This window comes from Grampus griseus (assembly GCF_964374135.1).
Source record: "Grampus griseus genome assembly, chromosome: 6".
Classification (NCBI taxonomy): Eukaryota; Metazoa; Chordata; class Mammalia; order Artiodactyla; family Delphinidae; genus Grampus; species Grampus griseus.
The window spans coordinates 64,416,187-64,439,757 of NC_139000.1; the positions used below are offsets into that span (position 1 = coordinate 64,416,187).

Below are 23,571 nucleotides of genomic sequence, written 5' to 3' on the forward strand. Positions count from 1 at the left end.
TCAAGGTGTATACAAGTGACATAAAAATATAGATATCCACTTTTTAATTGTATTTGCTAAATAAAGCTTTGGAGTATAAAATTTTCTTTTGCAGTGGTACTGTTTTATTATTGAGATGTATCATTGTTTAATGGTTTTAGGATCTTTAAAAGTTGTTAAATTATTATCATAGCATATCTTAATGCTTCAATATTCAGAGCTGAATTAGAAAAGCTAAGAATAATGAGGTCATGTCTCTTTTGAGGTTTAAAATTAGTTGATAATAAAGCAACTCATTAGTTATTACTAAACCTATAGAAAAAGAATTATTTGCAGTGGAAGTGCAGAGTCTTAACCATTGGACTGCCAGGGAAGTCCTAGTAACAATCCTTTTTGAATGTCCTAGTTTCCCATATATATATGCACATCCTATATGTTACAGAGAAAGTGTTCCTGGAAAGGGACTGTGTGCTGAATTAGTGATTTTTGTACTGTTATAGTGGTCTTTGTTTCCATATTGTGCTGGTTATTCACTTTTTACTTGCCCTAGAATCATTCTCCTATGGTCTCTGTTTTGCCTTGTAGAGGCTGACCTCTGTGGACTGCATGATCTGGGCTCCTTTGCCCTCTGGCTTTGGGGTTGGATTTGGACAGTGGGTGCACCAGCAGGAGATTAAGAGGGTGGAGAAAGAAAGGAAAGCAGAGAAAGTCAGGGTGTTTATTTCCCCTGCTCCCTCTGCTCCAGTGCATTCCTGGCAGTGGTTTCCTTTTTGGCAGCTACAGCTTCTGTCAAGTTGGGTCCTCTTCCCGTAGCTGTGGCTTGTGTTGGACTATGGTAACAACATTCCTTCCAGTTGACCCCCCTAAGCCATGATACTGGTTTTCCAGTCTTGCTGGTTCTTGGTGCCTCATCATATCTTTTTGGTTCTCTTAACCTGTTCACATTTCTGTAAATATCTTCATTAAATTTTCTTCCAGTGAATTCTTCTGAGTATGCCATTTCTTCCTGCTGATACCCTGACTCAGTCACATACCTGCTTCAGACTTGATTTTATTTTTGCGCTTGGCTTCCATGAAATAGCCCTGTATAACTATAATGGACTCCCTTTCTGCTCATACCACCTCAGATTGGGTTTTTGTTACTTAACAAAGAGGGATGTAGTTAATAGAGCTTATTGCTCAACATTTTATGGAAGTGCCTGAACAATTGAGATTGCCTTACTGCATCAGACCTGGCTTCAGCTACACAGAGGTGACCAAATAATTTGTTCCTCTGAAATGAAGTAATTAAAAAACTTATCTTAGGATAATTCAAGGGTGTGTGTGTGTGTGTGTGTGTGTGTGTGTGTGTGTGTGTGAGATTATTTATATAAACATGTATATATCGCATAGTATATATGTCTTTAAGAAAAAATCTATTTCAAATAGAAATATTCTTACTATGTGATGGTAGCACAGCTTTAGAATTTGTTACACAATTAATTTTGTTATCTTGGAAAGGGTTTTCCAGAGAGATCCTCTGTTTTGTAGTTATGGCAAGTAGGCCATAGTACCTTACCCCCTTTTATTACCTCTTCATACCTTTCAGTTCAATATATACCCTACCTACCGCCCCCCGCCCTCCATTTCAGGAAAAATAATCCATGGTAGAAATTTAGAGGGATGGTTACAAATTTTTCTTTTTTTTTTTTTGACTTGCTCTTTAAGATGGTAGGAATGAAAGCTAATTTTCTGAATGAATTTTAGTCCAGAGTTGACAGCAGTTGCCAGGTGTTCTATTTCCTGTCTTCAGATTTTGTGGTCTTCTACATGAAGAAATCTTTCTGAAGCAAGAGTAACTCATCAGTTTGTCTTCATGTAGCAGATAAGGCGAAGTTTCAGTTAGTCTAAGACATTCAGGAATTTATTTACTTAGAGGATTTAACTTGATCTTTACACCAGAAATCAGTGTGACAGTTTACACCTTGTTTCCTAGTGCCTCCAACACCTCCTCCCTCTCTTCTGCTTCCACCTTGTTCCCCTTCTGTCTTTCTCTAAAGCCATCAGAATGAGCATTTGAAAGCCTAAATTACAGCATGTCATTCCTTTGCTGTAAAGCTCACTGGGCTCTGCGCTTTGCTAATACTAGAAACTGAAGTGCGGGCAATGGCTTGCAAGACCCTACATGGTCTACCCCTATTTTTATCACTTCTTTGTCCTCACCTCCTACTACTCTACCCATCCCTCTCCCTGTTTGGGCCACTCTGTCCTCTGGCTGTTTCTTGACCATACCAAGCAAGCTCCTGCCTTGGGGGCCTTTGTGTTGGCCATTGCTTTTACCTGAAAAGTTCCTCACCTAGATATATCAGCATAGCTCTCTTTCTTATCTTCCTTGAATCTATGCTCAAATCTCACCTTCTCCGTGAAGCTTACCCACTACCCAGTCCCATGCTGCTTGCCTCCCTACCTCTCTCCCTTTTCTGCTCTACGTTTTATCCCATGGCACTTATTGGTGTCCAACATTTCTAACAGACTATGTGGTGCATTTATTATTATATCAGCGTTGTCAGGGTTCTCCAGAGAAACAGAACCAATAAGATATATATAGATACACACAAGAGGAGTTGTTGCACATGGTTATGGAGGCTAAGAAATCTCATGATCTGTCCTCTGCAAGCTGAAGAACCAGGAAAGCCAGTGATATAATTCAGTCTGAGTCCAAAAGCCCAAGAAACTGGGGGCCACTGGCATAAGTTCTAGAATCTAAAGGCTCAAGAACCAGGAGCAGGATGTCTGAGGGCTGGAGAAGATGAAAATCCCAGCTTAAAAAAAGAGTATTTTCCCTTCTGCCTTTTTGTTCTATTGGGGTGGGAGGAGGAGGGGATAGGAGTAGGGGGTGGATAAGGGAGGCCAATGGATGGATATTGCCCTCCCACATTGGTGAGGGCAGATCTTCTTTACTTAGTCTACTGATTCAAATGCTATCTGTTCCAGAAACACTCTCACAGACACACCCAGAAATAATGTTTTACTAGCTATCTGGGCATATCTTTAGCCCAGTCAAGTTGGCACATAAAATTAACCATCACAATATCCAAGCTCCATGAGGGCAAGGATCTTTGTCTCTTTTATTTACTAAAGGATTTTAAGCAGGTAGAAGAGTACTTGGCACAAAGGAGGCACTCGAATATTTATTGAATATGAATGAATAAAAAAGCATGAATGAATTGATAGGTTGAAGTTCTATTTTAAATTATAGTTTTTGAGGCTATAAAGGTAGTCATGGAATCTCTTTCAAAATTTTAGCAGCCCTTTGGGTAGTAATCCATAAGGAGTCACCAGGAAGATTGACTTTCCATCTTCATTGGAAAAGATGTACAGTCTTTCATGGGTTATAGAAATGTCACCTTGATTGCCTACTATTATTAGACAAGGTAGCCTCAATTTACTCAACTAGGGACATTTATTTCCTATTTCTGCATTCTACTTTCCACTAAAATTGACACACTACAGCTGCTCATATTTCTTTTGATAGAAATTCTTAGAGTGTGTATGGGGAGAAATCCTTTCCCACTTTGAACCCATGTAGTCTTTCTGCCTCAAGTGTTTCTTCTACTATAGTTTTACCTCTGCCTGAGGATGTTAGCAAACATATAGAATGTGACTTTTCCTTCATTAGGTTCATGAAAGAAAGTTTTTCTTCTGACTCAATCTTGGATCCTCCTTAGGGTGCATGACTTTTGTGTTGACTGAGACAGAGCCCCTCCAACCCTCTTCAACCTTTCCTTCCTTGAGGAAATCATTTGTAATACTCCAGATGTATTCTTTTTCTTTCTACTGGAGAGGCTGAAGGACCCTAGGAAATAATAGCAACAGCATTTGATGCCTTTAGGTATGTGCATATCACCCAGGAATTGGGCAGTTTCAGGGACTGTTCTTAGGAAAATCGGGACAACAAATGGTACTTTTCCTCTCCTCTCTCCTCCTTCCTATCCTTAGTAAAGGATTATTGCCTAGATCTAGCATCTTCTTGAGAATTTTAATTGTCCTTGTGAACCCCGTGGCTGGTACCTTTTAATTAGAGGTTCATGGTTTACGGAGAAGTTGAGGATGCCTGCAGCACACAGGTCTCCTTTGGTGTCACTTGCCAGTTTCTTCTCTCTTGCTTCCCTCACCTCCCAATTCACTGAGGTTTACAAACCAAACGTGTCCTAATTCATCATGCTCATAGCTTTGGTTTGTGAAATCCAAAGAAGTGACTGCACTAAGAGGGCTCAGCATTTCTAATGAGATCATTAACTAATCACACAATTAAGGTGGCTGAGAAATCAGGAGTCAGGAGAGGCAGTCTGACTCTGAAGGCCTGAGAAACAGGAGACCCTGGTGTAAGTTCCAGTCTGAGGCTGAGTCCAAAGGCAGGAGAAGACTGATGTCCCAATTGAAGATAGTCAGGCAGAGAGAAAGAATCCTTTCTTACTTAGCCTTTTGTTCTATTTGGGCCTTCAGTGGGTTAGATGGGGCCTACCCACGTTGGGGAGGGCAGTCTGCTTTACTCAGTCTACTGATTCACATGTCAGCCTCATCCAGAAATAGCCTCATAGACACACTCAGAAATAATGTTTAACTGAATATCTGGGCCCCTAGCCCAGTCAAGTTTACACACAAAATTAACCACCCCTTTTTCTCCTTCCTGCAAACCCCTCATAACCACCATTCTACTTTCTGTTTCTATGAATTTGACTACTTTAGGTACCTCATATAATGGAATCATATATTATCTTTTTGTGATTGGCTTATATTGCTTAGTATAATGTCCTCAAGTTTAATCCATGACATGGCATATGACAGGAATTCCTTCCTTTTTAAGGCAAATAATACTCCATTGTATGTATTTATCACATTTTGTTTATTCATTCATCTGCTGATGGACCTTTGGGTTGCTTCCACCTATAGTGAATAGTGCTTCTGTCAACGTGGATATACAAATATCTCTTCTAGACCCTGCTTTCAGTTCTTTTGGATATACACCCAGAAGTGGGATTGTTCCATCAACTTTTATCACAGAACTTGAGTGTACTCAAGTGGGAGTCCTGTGGGATGTCCTGCATTCTAGATATACTCTTTCTTACCACCAATTTTCCCTTGGTAAGCAAGACCAATTGTCTTGGTATAGAAGAACCTTCTTTGCTCTTTGGTTTCCTGGCATGAAGAGCTCAGAAATGACCAGGTGACAGTGTCAGCTTCCATTTTTAATGGAACCATTGCTGTGTCCCATGGTGGAAGCATTTCTTCCTTGGGAATTAAGACTTAGACCAATAGAGCCCACAATTCCTGGGATGGGAAGCAGACATTTCACTGGTGGATCATTAGGTGTAATACGAGCCACTCCCATTTCCAACATTTGATTCCTGGACCTGTGATTCCTGGCTATGGGAGAAACATGCCATATATCGATTGCTGACTCAGAGCACAAACTGTATCTTGGAGGATATTATCCTTGTCCCACAAAATGTTGCCATCCAGCCAGTGCTATGAATCTTCAAAAGGCCATTATACTATTCTGTATGCCAGCTACTTCAGAGTGTTGGGAGACATAGTAAGACCAGTGAATTTTATGAAAATGAGCCAATTTCCATACTTCATTTGCTATGAAATGAGTTCCTTGGTCAGAAGCAATGCTACGTGGAATACATAATGGTGAATAAGACATTTTGTAAATTCATGGATGACAATTCAGCAGAAATATTATGGTCAGGGAAGGAAAATGTCTTTCTAGAGTGTCTACCTTAGTAAGAATGAGCATTGATTATTCCATGATGGAAATGACTTAGTATAATCAACTTGCCACAAGGTGACTGGCAGTGCCACTAGAGAGTAGTGTCATATCATGGATTCAGTGTTTGTCTTTGCTATTGGTGGATTTGGCACTTAACAGGAGTTGTAATCCTATCAGCCTTGGCGAATGGAAGTCCATGTTGCTGAGCCCATGCATCACCTCTATTCTTGCTGCCATGACTCCTGTGTTGTAGGGGCAACAAAGATGAGCAAGGACAAAGGTGGCTGGGAAAATATGCTAGCTGACATGCACAGAATACTTCATCTTGTCCTCCTGATTGTTAAGATCCTCCTCTACTTAAGTTGATCTGGGCACAGTGACCATCTGGAGAGGTCTGTCCACACACTCTTGCCCAGACCACCTTGTTACCAGTTTTCCAATAATGTTCTTTTCGAGTGCCTGACCATTAGCCAAACTGTTAGGTACTACCTCCAAATTAGTGTATATTTGTACCTTTGGTCATCTCTCATTCCAGACAAAATTATAGTTGGGTCCATTACTGCATACTGGGAGGATTTTTGCTTCACCACTGTCCTTCAAGGCCACCCTTGAGTAAGGCTGTCATGCCACAACTGTCAACTTTTGAGTAGTAGCAGTGCATCATACAGAAACATCTATATAACAAGCCCATTCCGCCCCCTCCCCCCCATTAGTCAACTGGTTTTAGGGAACTTTTCCATGGGTCCAGGGTGTAGGTTAAGAGGGAAGAAGCAATGTAACAAGAATAGGGCCCATGGGAATCTGGATTACTTATTCATGCAACTTGCTTGTACCTTCAGGACTTGTTTGAATCCAGTTTTGTATATACCACTTTCACTTGATGATAGAGTGATATCGTGCATGCCCAAGTTCATGGGCTGGTGGATCAGACATTTTGTGATGGGCAACACAGGTCACGTGCCAAATTGGTGGGCATGAATGCAGTATCTGCTAAGGACTAGTAGCCAGTTGAAAGCTGATTTTCAAGAGAATAGTTATCTGTAGAGGATGGCTTCCTTTGTTCCAAAATCCTGAAAGTTTACACTATCATTCACCTGTAAGGATCTGCAAAACTTGGCCTGCTTAAACTCGAGCAGTCAGAATGATATCGTCAGTTTGGTAGAGAACTAAGTGGAATACGGGATGTCTTCCAGAATGAAGAGTTGATCAGAATTTCTACAGACTGGATTATGCTAGAGTTGATGTAGCTCTGAGGTAGGGCCATGAAGGTAGATTGCTGGCCCTGCAAGCAGAAACTAACTGTTTTGGTGATTTTTACTAAAAGGATAGAAGAAATAGCTTCCTTCCAATTGCCAGGAAATGTATCGATTTGCTCCAGCAATGAAACTATATCTTTAACTGCAGCTGCAGTTGGAGTCCCATGTGATCATGCTTACAGTAATTCACTATCGTTCCTTAAGACCCATCTGTATGCTGCACTAGCCGGACAGATGAGTTAAATGCTGATGTGGTTGGAATCTCCACCCCTTTATACTCTTTAACAGAGGGGCTAATCTCTTCAGTCTCTCCAGGAATGTGGCCTTATTTTTGATTTACTATTTTGGTAGGTAAAAGTTTTGGTGACTTCCAATTGCTTTTTTTCTGTTTTGTTTTCCTCTGTAAATCCCTCACTCCATGGGTCAGGTAACTGCTATGGGCATTGTGCCAGTTTCTGCATTTGTCTTTTATAACAATGCATTCCAAACTGGGGGAATAACTATGTGGGTTCAGGTACCTACTGGGCCCAGTGGAGATGGACTTTAGCCAAAACTGACCTCTGTAAGCTCCTACCTAACTAGTGAACCACAATAGCATATTAGGTCTCCAGAAATTAGTGTCAGTTCCGATTCAGTGTCCAGTTATCCATGGTATATGTGAGTAACTCCCCTTCCTCAGTACGTGGTCACCCGGGTAAATGGTTGCATGTTTCTTTGAGGAAGGCTAGGAGAAAGATTTACATACAGTATAAGCTTTTGGCAGTATGTTAGGATTCCTAAAGAGGATCCATCCTCTTTATTCTAGGGACACTGGGTCTGTGAACTAGCTCAAGACTGAGAATTGGTTGAGGGCCAAGACTGTCTTTTGTGTTGATTTAACTCCTAGTTCTGGTAATTAGACCCAGAGCTTTTCTGCTTATACAGATCGGGTAACATTCAAGTAGAGTGCCTATTTTAGTCCTAGGAACACCATGATCAGTTAGCCAAAGCCAGCGGTCTCTGTGGGTAAAACCATTTTGTTTATTGCTTTGAATCCACTGCCCATTATGGTAACCATGTACATTTTGTCTCTGAAAATTAAGTGCTACCACTTGGCCTGTCACTTGAGATTCCAGCATCCCCACTGAATTCAGGGAACCCAGCTTTGTGGCACCATTTCCCACTGTTATCCATGGCTTTCCAGCTACCTGGCCTAGATGCTTACTACCAAGCCATACAGAGCTCATCGACGATTCTGAGGCTCCCCCCAACCAATACACTTCTCAAACCTTGGTAAAGGAAAGGTTTTTTGGACTCTTCCTGGGGACAGAGTAGGTGGGTGAGCAGGATTTACATGATAAATACTGTCCATATGTTAGAGAAGTTATGAGTCATTTTCCTTAAAAACTCTAGAATGGGTACCAGTGTTTGCAAGATAATGAAGATGTTTGTTTATGATCTCAGTGAATAAGACAAGTTAATATATGGAATGTAGTCTGAATTTCAAAAGTATAACTGCCAACAAAATGTTTATATTCAGTGCTTTTAGAATGAAAAAAGAATTTTCTTAGTCATCAATGTATTAAATATTTAGATTTTCTCAGGTGAAAAACCCATTTGAATGTCATTTTCTGTGTTTTATTACAATCAGCATTAAACAACAGGGTTTTTCTTTTCTTTTTTTCCTATTTGTTCTGAGGATGAACGTGACTACTCATGTTCTACAACAGAGATCTTTTTTTTAAAAAAGCTCAGTCTTTTGTTTTATAGTCTCTATTATTTCTTAATAATTGAGGTCTTGCAGGATACTGAAGTAGATAAGAGAATGGTTGACAAGGTGGAGGAAATAGACTCACCTCATTCATTACAACCTACTGTTTCTCCTGTGGAACTGTGGGGTTACTGAGGTGATAACACCATCTTGAGAAACAGTGGTTTATTTGAGTCATTTAAAAGTATTTAGTTTTTCAGATTGTCCAAAAGGGAACATTTATTTATTTATTTATTTTATTTTTATTTTTTTGTGGTACGCGGGCCTCTCACTGCTGTGGCCTCACCCGTTGTGGAGCACAGGCTCCGGACGCGCAGGCTCAGCGGCCATGGCTCATGGGCCCAGCCGCTCCGCGGCATGCGGGATCTTCCTGGACCGGGGCACAAACCCGTGTCCCCTGCATCGGCGGACTCTCAACTACTGCGCCACCAGGGAAGCCCCCAAAAGGGAACATTTAAATAGAAGGTTTGGGACCTGTTCCTCTTCCTCACTCCCTCCTATGGGCTACTACTTCAAAGAAAAGATTTGCCAAGGTATCTCTTGTCGAAACATACTTAAAAGTGAGAAAGAGACTGAGACAGGCAGCAGTGATGTGAAAGTATAGGCTGACACCCATGTATAGAGACACACGTGTATAGGGACAGGGGCAGAGAAACTCAGAAGATTTTTGAGTTGGCGTAATTGAAGTATAAATGACACATGCTGACACATTCTGTTCTTCATTTGGACTTTAACCTTTGAAAAGCTATTTATGACTACTGTTAAAATTTTATTTTATTTTATTTTTTTAATCTTTACTGTGAGGTTTTAGACCATCCACTGATAGGATAGCTTTAATAGTTTATTGTTTTGCGGGCAATAGTACAGTGATTAGGATATTATTAGGTTAAATAAAATTTTAGTCAGTAAGCTCCTGGGTCCTGAGCGACCCTTTCTTTTTATTTGTAAATATTTTCTTCATGTTAAGGGACCAGTAAGTATTTCTTTTTATAATGAATGTGGGTGGGACATAAGGCATACTTTGTACTTCAGCTGAACTTTCTTGTAAAAGCATTTTCAGGCAAAGAAACTTTTTTATGTAGAATATAAGATGTGCATGAGTCAGTAAGGAGAGGGCATTTTGTCTCCTTATTCCTCAACACCCATATTATGATGATTTTATTCTTCTGGATTTCTAAGAGCAAGTTTTCTCCCTTATTGTATAAGCTAAGATTTCCTGGGTGTCCTCGAATGATTTATTCATGACCTTCTTGTGTAGTAGCAGAAGAAAAGAATTATACATTACACTTTTTTTATCTTGTGCAAGAGAGCAATATTTTAAAAATATATTTGGTAAGACCTTTAATAAAAATTTTAATGAGTTCTCTCTCCAACTCACAGTCATTACAAAGAGTGTTGTCTTCTTCATTTTCACGGTTGAGAGCACTGGCTTTCCCGCCCCCCCCACCCCAACTGGGATATATGTTGTTTCCATATTACTTTTGGTTTTTTTTTTTTTTTTTGCGGTACGCGGGCCTCTCACTGTTGTGGCCTCTCCCGTTGCGGAGCGCAGGCTCCGGACACGCAGGCTCAGCGGCCATGGCTCATGGGCCTAGCCGCTCCGTGGCATGTGGGATCTTCCCGGACCAGGGCACGAACCTGCGTCCCTTGCGTCGGCAGGCAAACTCTCAACCACTGAGCCACCAGGGAAGCCCTACGTTTGGTTTTTAAGTTAATTATTATTCTTCTGTTTAAGAAAATCTAAGGTGTATCCATACTTAAGATAGTGTTTAAATTATACTTTGGTGAATGTAATAAGTTTATTAATAACATTTTGTCCAAAATTAAAATAATAATTATCACTAATACTCTGATATGAATAAAGTTGTTCTGTTATTAACCAAACATTTTTTTCCCCTTTATTCATTCTTTCTTTCCTGTATTACTGCCTTTGTCCCTCCTCTCCCCAAAGTTCCAGCAACTGAGTACTTGAAGAATGGATGAATGATCTTATGTAATTATTTGTTTACAATCTTACCTCCTCTTTTTAGACTGTAAATTCTATGAGAATAGAGACTACACCATTCTTATCTACCTCCATGTGCCTAATGCGTAGGATTAATACATAGTAGGAATGCATTAAATGCATTAAATTAGTTGAATGGATGAATCAATGAATAATAAAAAAGGTATTGTGAATGCTTCTTATCGATATTAATATTTAGATTGTAAAATATGATAGGGAGAAAATATAGGAAAATAAAAGTAATTTTAGTAAGTATGTTTTAAAATTTGCTATTTAATTTTTAACAGTTAATGAGTAGTACAATAAGCAATCAGTTCAAAGTGTTTTTTGAAACTAAACTTTTGATTATTTTGGATTACTATTTTAAACTACATTTGAGGGACTTACCTGGTGGTCCAGTGGTAAAGAATCCACTTTACAGTGCAGGGGACCAGGGTTTGATCTCTGGTCAGGCAACTAAGATCCCACATGCTGAGGGGCAGCTAAGCCCGTGTGCACAACTACTGAGCTCGCACGCCTCAACTAGAGCCCTAATGCTGCAAACTACAGAGCCCACGTGCCCTGGAGCCTGTGCGCCACAACTAGAGAAGAGAAAACCCACACGCCACAACTAGAGAGAAGCCCATGCACCACCATGAAGAGCCCGCGTTCCTTAACAAATATCCTGCATGCTGCAACTAAGACCCGATGCAGCCAAAAATGAATAAAATAAATAAATAAATAATAAATCTTTAAAAAAAATTTTAAAAATAAACTACATTTGACCATGTGATCTTGATTAGCTCACCTAACTTATGGTCTCCCTAAATTAAAATGGTTTGAGGGCATAATATGGAAATACTCATATTTTTACAATGAGTATCAGTTTTAAGGGTTTTAATTGAAACATGATGTGGCCTATGTAGATAATAGTATTTTTATTATTTATTTCAAATTGTAACTTGAGAATTTTAAGGATTGAAGAACATTATTTCCAAGCATAACAGAAGATTATGTGCTCTTGTGTTCAGAAATTGTTTAAGAAAAATAGGCCTGACTGATCAGAAACACAAGGACCAAAGTAAATGTATGTAACTCCTCCAAACAGTGTTTAGTATAGACTGTTTATTTAATTGTTGGATAACAGGTGTGTACAAATACTTTAGTTACCTTGGAAATAGGAAAAAAAAAAGAGCTTTACTACTAACTACAAGGTGGGCATAGTAAGGTACAAAGTAGCCATAAATTTGGACTTGATATATTATGAACTTAATTTGATCACTTGTTTAGAAAAGCTATTAATACTAGGCTATACAGCAGTATACTTAGGAGAATAAGATTCTACTCGGTATATCATGATGTCTTTTCAGTTATATCTAATTGTAATATCTCTGTTACTGTTTGCTTAGCTTTTGTCTCTTTGTGACTTTAATGGTATATTTTCATCCTGTATTTTTCTCTAGGCATCCACAGGGACAAAGATAAACCTCCCAGCTTCTCTGTTGTCCTTGAGAGTTTGAGGCGTACCTTGACAGATTACCAGAACAAGCTGGAAGATGCATCTAATGAGGTAACACTTGCACTGTTTGGCTCCACACACATAGCCTTCGGCCTGCAGCAGTACGTATTACTTGCTTGTTACAGAGGTCAAAAGTATTGGGAATGTTGATTTGACAGCTTCACAGATACAAAAAATAACAAGTTGTCTGTCACTGTTCTTTCTTTAAGTGTGGCCTAAAGTTGGGTCTCAGTCTCTCTTCTGTCACACTACTATTTTCAAAGTTATAAAGACTGTCACTTCTTGGTCTTCATAATTTATCTATTTTAATTTAACAAAAGAGCTATGCAACTCACTTAGTTAATATATGTTATATTTAAATGTTAATGTGTTTTTATGAAATTTGGAATAGGTACTGGAAATTCAGGGTTTGCCAGTATTTTGGCTTAGGAGTTCTACAAATTGTAGAAGTCAATAAAAAAGAAATTAGTGTGCATTCTCTAAAGGGAGTAAAGCATTAGAAGGTTTTAAAAACAAATATCTGTTTGATGTAGCTTGGAGGTTTTTAGTTTCCTGATTGAAAAAGCTCATGCTTTTATTTATCTTCTCTTTTGTATTGTTTAACTTGTGGGTTGATAATTTTCTTGGGTATTAAAATGTTTTATGAATTTGTGCTTTAAAAATTGAAGAGTTTATTTAGTTACATCTTGTTAAATTAGAGAATATGAAGTAACTACATTAAACACAATTAGTTAGCAAAGCAACAAACAATTGTTCCAACCAAAGACAATCCACATAGCATGGAATTTAGTGTTTATCCCTCTGTTTATCTGTTTCTTTTATGTAATACAAAGGCCTTGAAACCCTTATATTGCACATAAGAAGAGGCATATTTTACTTTAGTTTGCTAAGGTGAATAAAGAAGGAAAAGTGAGTCTTCTTAATGCCCTCAGTAATTGTAATTGTTCAAAAGGCATAAAAGAAAGTGACCACTGAAATAATTAAATTTCTATAAAGAGCAAACATTGCTAACTCTCAGTGAGACAAGACAGCCTGTATTGTTAGTAGTTTATGAAACTCTTCTGAGGCCTAGGTCTGGAAGCTGCAGGGTAACTAGGAACATATTACCCACAGCGAATTGTTATTTGGGAGGATGAATGTCACATGATCCTCAGCACAGTTGAAAAGTCGACTCAGCAGGCTTTGGCTTAGTAATGCGCTTTGTTGTGAACCAGTGCCAGAGACAGCAGTGGGGAGACCAAGGGGTGGCTGCAAAGAAAGCAAAAAGAGCAGTCTGACAGAAAGAAGAATGAACTGTCAAAGAAAATAAATCACAAGCGGAGCAGGACCAACTGATGACCTGCCACAAGCCTTCCCAGTAGGACAGCATGTGACCGACCCTGAAGTTGTCATATGGACTGAGAGACCAGTGAATATTCTCGTGATGTAGAAAGAACAGTCTTCTGGTCTGTCCTTTTTTCTTTCTGTATAGATACCATTGCTTCTGGCATTTTGGTCCAGTAGGATTTTAAGAATAAAGTTGTATTTGTTTACAGTAAGAATGAAATCCTTTATCCAGATATCTAGTAAAAACACAATAACATTACCGACATTTTAAGCTTGAATGCTTTCTTTTCTTTTTAGTCATGTGAACTTGGGACAGAAATTACATAGTTAAGCAAAAGAGATAATTTTTTTAAGTCTCTGAATTACTGTAAAAAATTTGTATTTAAGTAATTGCATAAAAAACATTTAAAGATTAGCTTTTGAGTTACCCACCGTTGAAAAATATTTTAGAAGTTTACTTACATTTTCTTTCATCAGCTAAGCAACATGAATCATGCTAAGGAAAAGACATCTAATGAACTTGAGTCTACCAAACAGAAGGTAGAGTCTCATGCTAAAAATATAAAGGTATTGTGATTTAGAATAACTTTTTCCTTTTTTATTAAGAAACAAATATAATTATTTAGGGAATTTTTTGTTTTAGGGAATATTTTAAAGTAGAGATATCTGAAAATGTATCTTCCTATATTTGACTAAGTATGTTTAGATACAATTAAAAACTTTTTTTGTTGTTGGTCAAAGTAAGAAGAATGTTTTTCATTAAAAAAATAAAACTTGATTGGAAATTGTTTTGGTTAAAGGAAAAATTCATTTCCCAGATTTAATTATAATACCATAGATTCAAAAAATGATTTAAGATTTGATATCCAGCCTTAGATACACATTCAGCATATTTTACATAGCACATCAGTATTTGGGGTCAGTTTTCATCATTTTGGGGTGGAGCCATTGTTTTTAGTACATCATGCCTAATAGTGGGCTGTGACCACACCTGGCTAAGGTCTAGGGCAACAGTTTATTTTATTTTCTGTGCTGGTCTTATGTACTACATCTTTGCAAAATTGTACTAGTCCAACGTTCAGAGTTGGGATTTTTTGGTGTTGGTTCATGTCGTTTGTCATGGACATACTTGAGTAGAATTTGTTAAGGGTAAGGAGTAAATAGTTCAGCAGAATTTTATGTCACATATTTGAGATTTCTGTTGGTATTTGGAATGTCATTGGGAAGTAAATGTTCTTATAGTAAATGTAAGAAATTTATTTTTAAAATGTAATTTACAAGTTTTAAAAATTTTTTGGGCTACCAAGTTATATTCTTATAATGAGTTGAAAGGAAAACTCTCAAAGAGCTTTTTGGAGTAAGTAATTAACATTTTATATTTAAATGTTATCATCTTGATACAGTCTCTTTATTTGGTGTCTCCAACAGTACCTTCAGGATAAATTGGCTGATGTCAATAAAGAGTTAAGTCATTTACGCACTAAATGTGCAGACAGAGAGGCTCAAATAAGCACTTTAAAAGTGGAACTACAAAATGTGCTGCACTGTTGGGAGAAAGAAAAGGCGCGAGCAGCCCAATCTGAAAGTGAGCTGCAGAAGCTTTCCCAGACTTTCCATACGGATACCGAGGTATTACCTGAGACAAGATGACTGTCAGGAAAGGCCTTGCACTAATCTCAGTTTTAGAAGTTTACATCTGTCAAGTGTCTGTTTTTATTCTTATTTGATTTAATTCAAAAAATTCTTCTGAGCTATTTTGAAATGTTCATGCCAGCTGCAAAATCAGTCATTCCATTACTCTTGTATGATCCTATTTTGCAAGAGAAATAAAGTAGTTGAACCCTTTCATCATTTGTACAAGTAATTTTCGCTATTAGAACATCCTATCCCAAGTAGCTATGCTCCTAACAGTCCTGTTTGCCAATGACAAAATTATTTTTTATTTCAGTAGTTTAGTAGCCTGCCATGGTGGAAAGAATCTTTTTTGTAATCAGAAAGAACTGACATGGATAGAGGTACTTTTATTTACAAACTGTGAATATGGACAAGCCACATAGCTTGGTCTCTCCACATCTTTGTTTCCTTATTTGCAAAACAGGAATAATATCTACTTTAATAGACAGTCACCTTACTCTTTATAATTGTAGAATATTAAACAAAATTTAGAAAAATACAAGTCCCACAAAGTTAAAAGTTTATTTGGATGCCCTTGAGAGTTACCGATCTGTGTTAATTTATTAATGGCTTCTTAAAATATTATGACAAACTTTTATATAACTGTATGAGCCTGTGTGAGTAGAATTGTTATCTTATATTTTCTTTTACCCATGGGAGGTAGAGCTAGTCTAGCTAGTGTGGAACTAGTTTATCTGAGTCGTCCTGCATATTGAGTTCATTACTCCAACAAATACGAACATGAATGCCAAGAGAGTAAAAAGGAAACATTCTTTCCACTCTTCTTACAGTCTGGGATTTAAATTGTGTCCACATGAAGGGGCTGGAATTGTTCTACACATCAGATAATGATTAAAGTAAAGGAAACTAGAAGCCTGACTGTATTGTAAAGTCAGCATGTCTACAGCATTGTGGTTGGGTTCAACATGTGTGAATTGATTTTGGATCTTGAGATTCTCTTTTCACGCCAAATGGATGATTATCATGCACGGTTCATCACAGCCCAAGCGAAAAGGACATGATGGCAACACAATGAATTACCCTTTCGGAAGAACTCGATCACTTGGCAAAATGTGGAGAGGAACGATTTTTAGTGCCTGAATATTCTGTTTGGTTAGTTATATTTAATAAGATTTTTAGACATCTCAACTTGGTTGAAAATACAAAAGACATCTTTAATTGCTTAAAAAAGAAAAGGACATAGCATATTTGTGAAGACTCTTCTGATATCCTAACTCAAGTTTGTGGATATAACTACGTATTCAAATTTTTTGGTTTTTAAATTGTTATATTTGGAAAAAAACTAAGGTGACATACAGGGAGAATTAAAGATGCACAATTTTATATATATTGGAAAACTTTCACCACAATTTCTAACTATAAAACCTTTACATATACTACATTCAGTTTTTCTTATCTGGAAGATTAGAATTCCTATTTTTTCCTCTTAAATTTTCTTCTTTTAAAAGTTTTCCTGCTGATCTGTTAAAAAATCTTGAGGGAACTTATTTTTTCTACATAAAATACTCATTTTGCAGCCTCACAATTACCTTGTCTTGAGTTCCATTCTTTGACTTTATAGATGAAACGCCTTATAAAGAGAGCCATTTAGCATTTTAGTAAGTAAACTCTCCTTGTGTGTTCAAGATGGGATCAGCTTTTTACTGAATTTGCAGTATAGAGTTTCTAGGCCATTAAACAATGGATGGTTTAACTATGACAATGGCAATATAATTTTAAAGGATTTTTTTAAACATATTTTTAATTAGACAGTTTTAGAAGTATATCTTGGGCAGCTATGCCCATTTTTTGGACTGTTAACTTTGTAATATTTAAACACCTACAAATGCCCAGTGTGCCAAATACGGTATGAACTTCTAAGTGGGGAAGAAAAATGAGCCCATCTTCCATCTCTTTCATATCACTGTCTGCTTTGCCTAGGGGGCTTGGGATAGATTTCCTGTAAGTGGTAAGTAAACTGGAATCTCTGGAGGAGGAGGAAAGCTGAATACTTGTGTCCACGTAAAGTACAGATATTGGTATAACTTTCTCTTCAACAGAGCTGGGTAACGCTCTTCTCTTTATATTGGTTTTTTGACTTAAATAACATCTTTTTTGGTAAATGTAAATATGAAATTATAGAATTACCATACTAAGTTCCAGTTAGAAGGGCTTAGAAACAACTAGTCCAGATACCTCATGTTACAGCTGGGGAAGGTGAGGTCTGAACAGACACTTACTCAGATCACGTCCTTAGCAGTAGCAGAGCTGGTGTCAGAACCCGGGTCTTCTGGCTTCCAGACTTGAGATTTCGGTTTTGAAAATAAATGGAAGCAATTTCAAGTTTCTGCCTGATGCTTAATTTTGAATGTAAAAAAAGTCACCAAAATGGCAATATTCTGATACTTGAGTATCTTCATTTCTTTCCAGGATTTTTGAAATAAATTCTTCACCATGTATCTTATGTGTTTTACTTCTTACGGTGTTTATATACTGGATTTAATTTCTTTTTTTCTTGTAGGAGAAGCTAACCTTCCTTCATACCTTGTATCAGCACTTGATAGCAGGCTCTGTGCTCATAAAACAACCAGAAGGCATGCTGGATAAATTCTCTTGGTCTGAGCTTTGTGCAGTTTTGCAGGAGAATGTTGATGCCCTGATCGTAGACCTCAACAGGGCTAATGAGAAGGTAACTGTCCTCAGGCACCAGATACCTCTATTAAATTCAGTGACATTTGTCCACATCACAGTATCATTAAGAGGGGCTGACATTCATCTTATTTCAAAAAGAATTTGGGTGTTAATAATTCAATACCATTAATTATGGCTTGTCTACAACTCAGTTTGATGCCATTGCTATGGGCATGTAAATGTGACTGAAGTCTGTATGAAGTCTCTGAGCTCCACTTTCTGTTCAGGACATGCTAATACTGCTAGCCAGTGTTAGCCACAGGGACCTAATTAAAAGAAAATAAATTAATCTTACTGATGAAGCAATTCAAAGAACTTAGTCATTTACATTAATAAACCAACACTTTATGTTAGCATAAAATAGAAACAAGATACAGTTATTCAAAACATGATCTTAAAATTCTTTGCTCAGGAAATAATGAGGTGTTACTTTAAAAGCACTTAAAATTTAAAACTTATGTTTATGATATTTCTTGTAATATAACAAACTGTATATTGCAAAACCCATTCAGTGCTTTAGAATGTAAGAAGAATATATTGTAGGAGAAAACAGTAGACTATTATGGTGCCTTTATCATTCACAAACCTAGGAATTCAGTCTTTCCAAAAAAAAATTTAAAAACCTCATTTTGGTTATTGAAAATGAAAGTGGCTTAGCAGTCCAATGTATTCCTCCATTTAAGGTATTGATTCTTATCCCAGGTCTATTGAACTAGTCAGAACTATATTTATGTGATCTAGTTTCCAGATCTTAGTTGCAGTGACATTTGCTCTTAAGGGACACAGAGAGAAAAACTGTTCCCTGAGTTTTTTTTTCATTACTTCTGTTGAAGTAATCAGCATCTCGGTCCAGTTTTAGAGTAAGAGCATTTTGTCTTGGTCCGATTGGCGAACAATCATAGGCACTGAGAAGTAGGATTGAGGAAATGAGGGAATAAATTGTGAGAAGTGGAGATGCTGTTCTTGATTGTGACTATGTGTATAACGGATTTGAAAAGTACTGATAATGAAAATGAGTACATGTTTTAATCCTCTGAGATGGTATTGTGTTTCAATAGTTTTTCCTAGTTTCAAACATCATTAATTGTCATACACATTAGATGATGAGGATTTTCTCTCCAGTGTTTTGAATGTGAAATAAAAAATGGTCGGAACATTCTTCTTTGTTATATGTAAAATGTTTGTAGATTTGTAAATCTCATTTAAATACTCCTTTCCCATTGAGGTATCTGAACAGTTTGAGCTTTGCTTCTAGAGGTTAAAATATTCTTCTTAATTTTCTCAGTAAAATTGATTATAGAATAAGTAACTTTATTAGAGAAAAAGAATAGATGTCATCTATACATGCAATTCACAGATTTTCTGCTAAAATATAATTTTGTTCTACTAATTCCTGTTTCTTAATTTTTTTTTCATTTTAACTTAAAATTTTTATATGATCTTAAGGAATAAAATGTAGTAGAAAATTCTGGAATAGCTTTTGGGGGAGATGATACAAAGGACTTGTTTGTGAGCCTATCTTATTTGTTGCCTTTCCCCATTTAGATAAGTCATCTAGAGTATATCTGTAAAAACAAGTCTGATACGATGAGAGAGCTTCAGCAAACCCAGGAAGACACCTTTAACAAGGTGGCAGAGCAGATCAAAGCCCAGGAGAGCTGCTGGCACAAGCAAAAGAAGGAACTGGAGCTGCAGTACTCCGAACTCCTCCTGGAGGTACAGAAGAGGGCACAGGTATGCTACTTCCACAAAGAGCTTTAAAATGGAATGCTCAGTCTTTTACTTACAAGTGTTTTCTTTCAGTACCCATGGCAAGTCAGTTACAACTTTGGAGAACCACACAGAACTTGCTTGTTAGGTACACATACACGTGATCATGCAAACACACACGCACACACAAATGGGCCTGTGTGCACTCTGGCGTATTACGGATTGTCTTTTATTTAAGTTTGGAAGTAGATGGGTTTCTGGTTAAAACATCCTAGAATATGTGGATCAATTAAATACTAAAATTGTATTTCCCTTATTTTATTTTATTTTATTATTATTATTTTTTGCGGTACGTGGGCCTCTCACTGCCGTGGCCTCTCCCGTTGCAGAGCACAGGCTCCGGACGCACAGGCTCAGCGGCCATGGCTCACGGGCCCAGCCGCTCCGCGGCATGTGGGATCTTCCCGGACCAGGGCACGAACCCCTGTCCCCTGCATCGGCAGGCGGACTCTCAACCACTGTGCTACCAGGGAAACCCCTGTTTCCCTTATTTTAGAAATAAAGGTTAAGAAACTTTGGTAAAATATTGTCTGTTTTAGTGTAGATATCCTTTGATCCAGCTTATTCCATTCGTGGGGGTTTCTATGTGAACCATCATTTTAATTCATGTGGAGTTGAAATTTGTCATACCTCCTAACATTGTTGAAGGACTAGAGTTGTAGATGTAGACCCTATAGCAAACTATTGTCTGTGAGATATAATATGTCCCCTATGTTGGATTCGATTGAGAACAGAAATTATGGGTAGTTAACAGAACCATATTTTTTTCCAGTACAAAATATTGTCAACATAGTTTATATGGTTAACTGTCATCCCTGCCCAATGAGGAATAACAAAGATAGTGTGTACTTTTTTGTGTATTGAATTTAATAATAGGTCACTTGTTCTCAAGATAAGATACTTAGAAACCAGAAGGCTGTATATTTTTCCCATACTTGATTCAGTATATATCTTCTTTATTTGATCCACTCATGTTTATCTTGGCAAGTCTAATTAAAAAAGGAAACCGCATCTTATTTTACTTTATTTTTATTTATTTATTTATTTTGTCGTTCACTTTAAATTTCTTTTCCTTTTTCTTTTGAATTTTATTTATTTTTTATACAGCAGGTTCTTATTGGTTATCTGTTTTATACATATTAGTATATACATGTCAATCCCAATCTCCCAATTCATCCACCACCATCATGCCTCCCCACCACCCACTGTACCCCCTTGGTTTCCGTACGTCTGTTCTCTGCATCGGTGTCTCTATTTCTGCTTTGCAAACCGGTTCATCTTTGCCATTTTTCTAGATTCCACATATATGCGTTAATATACAATATTTGTTTTTCTCTTTCTGACTTACTTCACTCTGTATGACAGTCTCTAGGTCCATCCACGTCTCCGCAAATGACCCAATTTTGTTCCATTTTTATGGCGGAGAAATATTCCATTGTATACGTGTACCACATCTTCTTTATCCATTTGTCTGTTGATGTCATTTAGGTTGCTTCCATGACCTGGCTATTGTAAATAGTGCTGCAATGAACACAGGTGCATGTGTCTTTTTTTTTCTTTTTGTTTTTTTGTTTGTTTTTTTGCAGTACGCGGGCCCCTCACAGCTGTGGCCTCTCCCGTTGCGGAGCACAGGCTCCGGACACGCAGGCTCAGTGGCCATGGCTCATGGGCCCAGCCACTCCGCGGCACGTGGGATCTTCCCGGACCGGGGCACGAGCCCGTGTCCCCTGCATCGGCAGGCGGACTCTCAACCGCTGCGCCACCAGGGAAGCCCTGCATGTGTCTTTTTGAATTATGGTTTTCTCAGGGTATACACCCAGTAGTGGGATTGCTGGGTCATAAGGTAATTCTATTTTTAGTTTTTTAAGGAACCTCCATACTGTTCTTCATAGTGGCTGTATCATTTACATTCCCACCAACAGTGCAGGAGGGTTCCCTTTTCACCACACCCTCTCCAGCATTTATTGTTTGTAGATTTTTTGATGATGGCCATTCTAACTGGTGTGTGGTGATACCTCACTGTAGTTTTGATTTGCATTTCTCTAATGATTAGTGTTGTTGAGCAGCTTTTCATGTGCTTCTCGGCCATCTGTATGTCTTCTTTGGAGAAATGTCTATATAGGTCTCCTGCCTATTTTTTAATGGAGTTGTTTGTTCTTTTAATATTGAGCTGCATGAGCTGTTTATATATTTTGGAGATTAATCCTTTGTTGACTCGTTTGCAAATATTTTCTCCCATTCTGAGGGTTGTCTTTTCGTCTTGTTTATCATTTCCTTTGCTGTGCAAAAGCTCGTTAAGTTTCATTAGGTCCCATTTGTTTATTTTTGTTTTTACTTCTAGGAGGTGGGTCAAAAAAGGTCTTGCTGTGATTTATGTGAAACAGTGTTCTTCCTATATTTTCCTCTAAGAGTTTCATAGTGTCCGGGCTTATATTTAGGTCTCTAATCCATTTTGAGTTTATTTTTGTGTATGGTGTTAGGGAGTGTTCTAATTTCATTCTTTACATGTAGCTGTCCAGTTTTCCCAGCATCACTTATTGAAGAGGCTATCTTTTCTCCATTGTATACCCTTGCCTCCTTTGTCATAGGTCAATGTTTAATTGACCATAGGTGTGTGGGTTTATCTCTGAGCTTTCTATCCTGTTCCATTGATCTATTTTTCTGTTTTTGTGCCAGTACTATATTGTCTTCATGACTGTAGCTTTGTAGTATAGTCTGAAGTCAGGGATTCTGATTACTCCAGCTCCGTTTTTTTCCCTCAAGACTGCTTTGGCTATTCGGGGTCTTTTCAGTCTCCATACAAATTTGAAGATTCTTTGTTCTAGTTCTGTAAAAAATGCCATTGGTAATTTGATGGGGATTGCTTTGAATCTGTAGATAGCTCTGGTTAGTATAGTCATTTTCACAGTGTTCATTCTTCCAATCCAAGAACATGGTATATCTCTCCATCTGATTGTGTCATCTTTGATTTCTTTCATCAGTGTCTTATAGTTTTCTGAGTACAGGTCTTTTACCTCTTCAGGTAGGTTTATTCCTAGGTATTTTATTCTTTTGTTGCAATGGTGAATGGGAGTGTTTCTTTAATTTCTCTTTCTGATCTTTTGTTGTTAGTGTATAGGAAGGCAAGAGATTTCTGTGCATTAAATTTGTATCCTGGAATCTTACCAAATTCATTGATTAGTTTTAGTAGTTTTCTGGTGGCATTTTTAGGGTTCTCTATGTATAGGATCATGTCATCTGCAAACAGTGACAGTTTTACTACTTTTCTGATTTAGATTCCTTTTATTTCTTTTTCTTCTCTGAATGCTGTGGCTAGAACTTCCAAAACTATGTTGAATAATAGTGGTGAGAGTGGGCCACCTTGTCTTTTTCCTGTTATTAGAGGAAATGCTTTCAGTTTTTCACCATTGAGAATGATGTTTGCTGTGGGTTGTCATATATGGCCTTTATTATGTTGAGGTAGGTTCCCTCTATGCCCACTTTCCAGAGAGTGTTTATCATAAATTGGTGTTGAATTTTTTCAAAAGCTTTTTCTGCATCTATTGAGATGATCATATGGTTTTTATTCTTCAATTTGTTAATATGGTTTACCACTTAGATTGATTTGAGTATATAGAAGAATACTTGCATCCCTGGGATAAATCCCACTTGATCATGGTGTATGATCCTTTTAATGTGTTGTTGGATTCTGTTTGCTAGTATTTTGTTGAGGATTTTTGCATCTATATTCATCAGTGTTATTGGTCTGTAATCTTCTTATTTTGTGACATCTTTGTCTAGTTTTGGTATTAGGGTTATGGTGGCCTCATAGAATGAGTTTGTGGGTGTTCCTTCCTCTGCAATTATTTGGAAGAGTTTGAGAAGGAC

The 23,571-nt window shown here is 37.6% G+C and overlaps 1 protein-coding gene across 3 annotated transcripts in view; it reads left to right on the forward strand.

The window, feature by feature from the left end:
• The window catches only part of CCDC171 (coiled-coil domain containing 171), a 348,708-nt gene that overhangs the window by 110,791 nt on the left and 214,346 nt on the right, over positions 1–23,571 (forward strand). For 2 of the 3 annotated variants that reach the window (XM_082657166.1, XM_082657168.1), the window contains 5 exons: positions 12,188–12,294; positions 14,047–14,136; positions 14,998–15,198; positions 17,765–17,932; positions 19,480–19,668. In XM_082657166.1, the coding sequence (XP_082513292.1) occupies positions 12,188–12,294; positions 14,047–14,136; positions 14,998–15,198; positions 17,765–17,932; positions 19,480–19,668 (755 nt within the window). The remainder of the gene's footprint in view (positions 1–12,187; positions 12,295–14,046; positions 14,137–14,997; positions 15,199–17,764; positions 17,933–19,479; positions 19,669–23,571) is intronic. The other variant, XM_082657167.1, reaches the window with a different exon arrangement.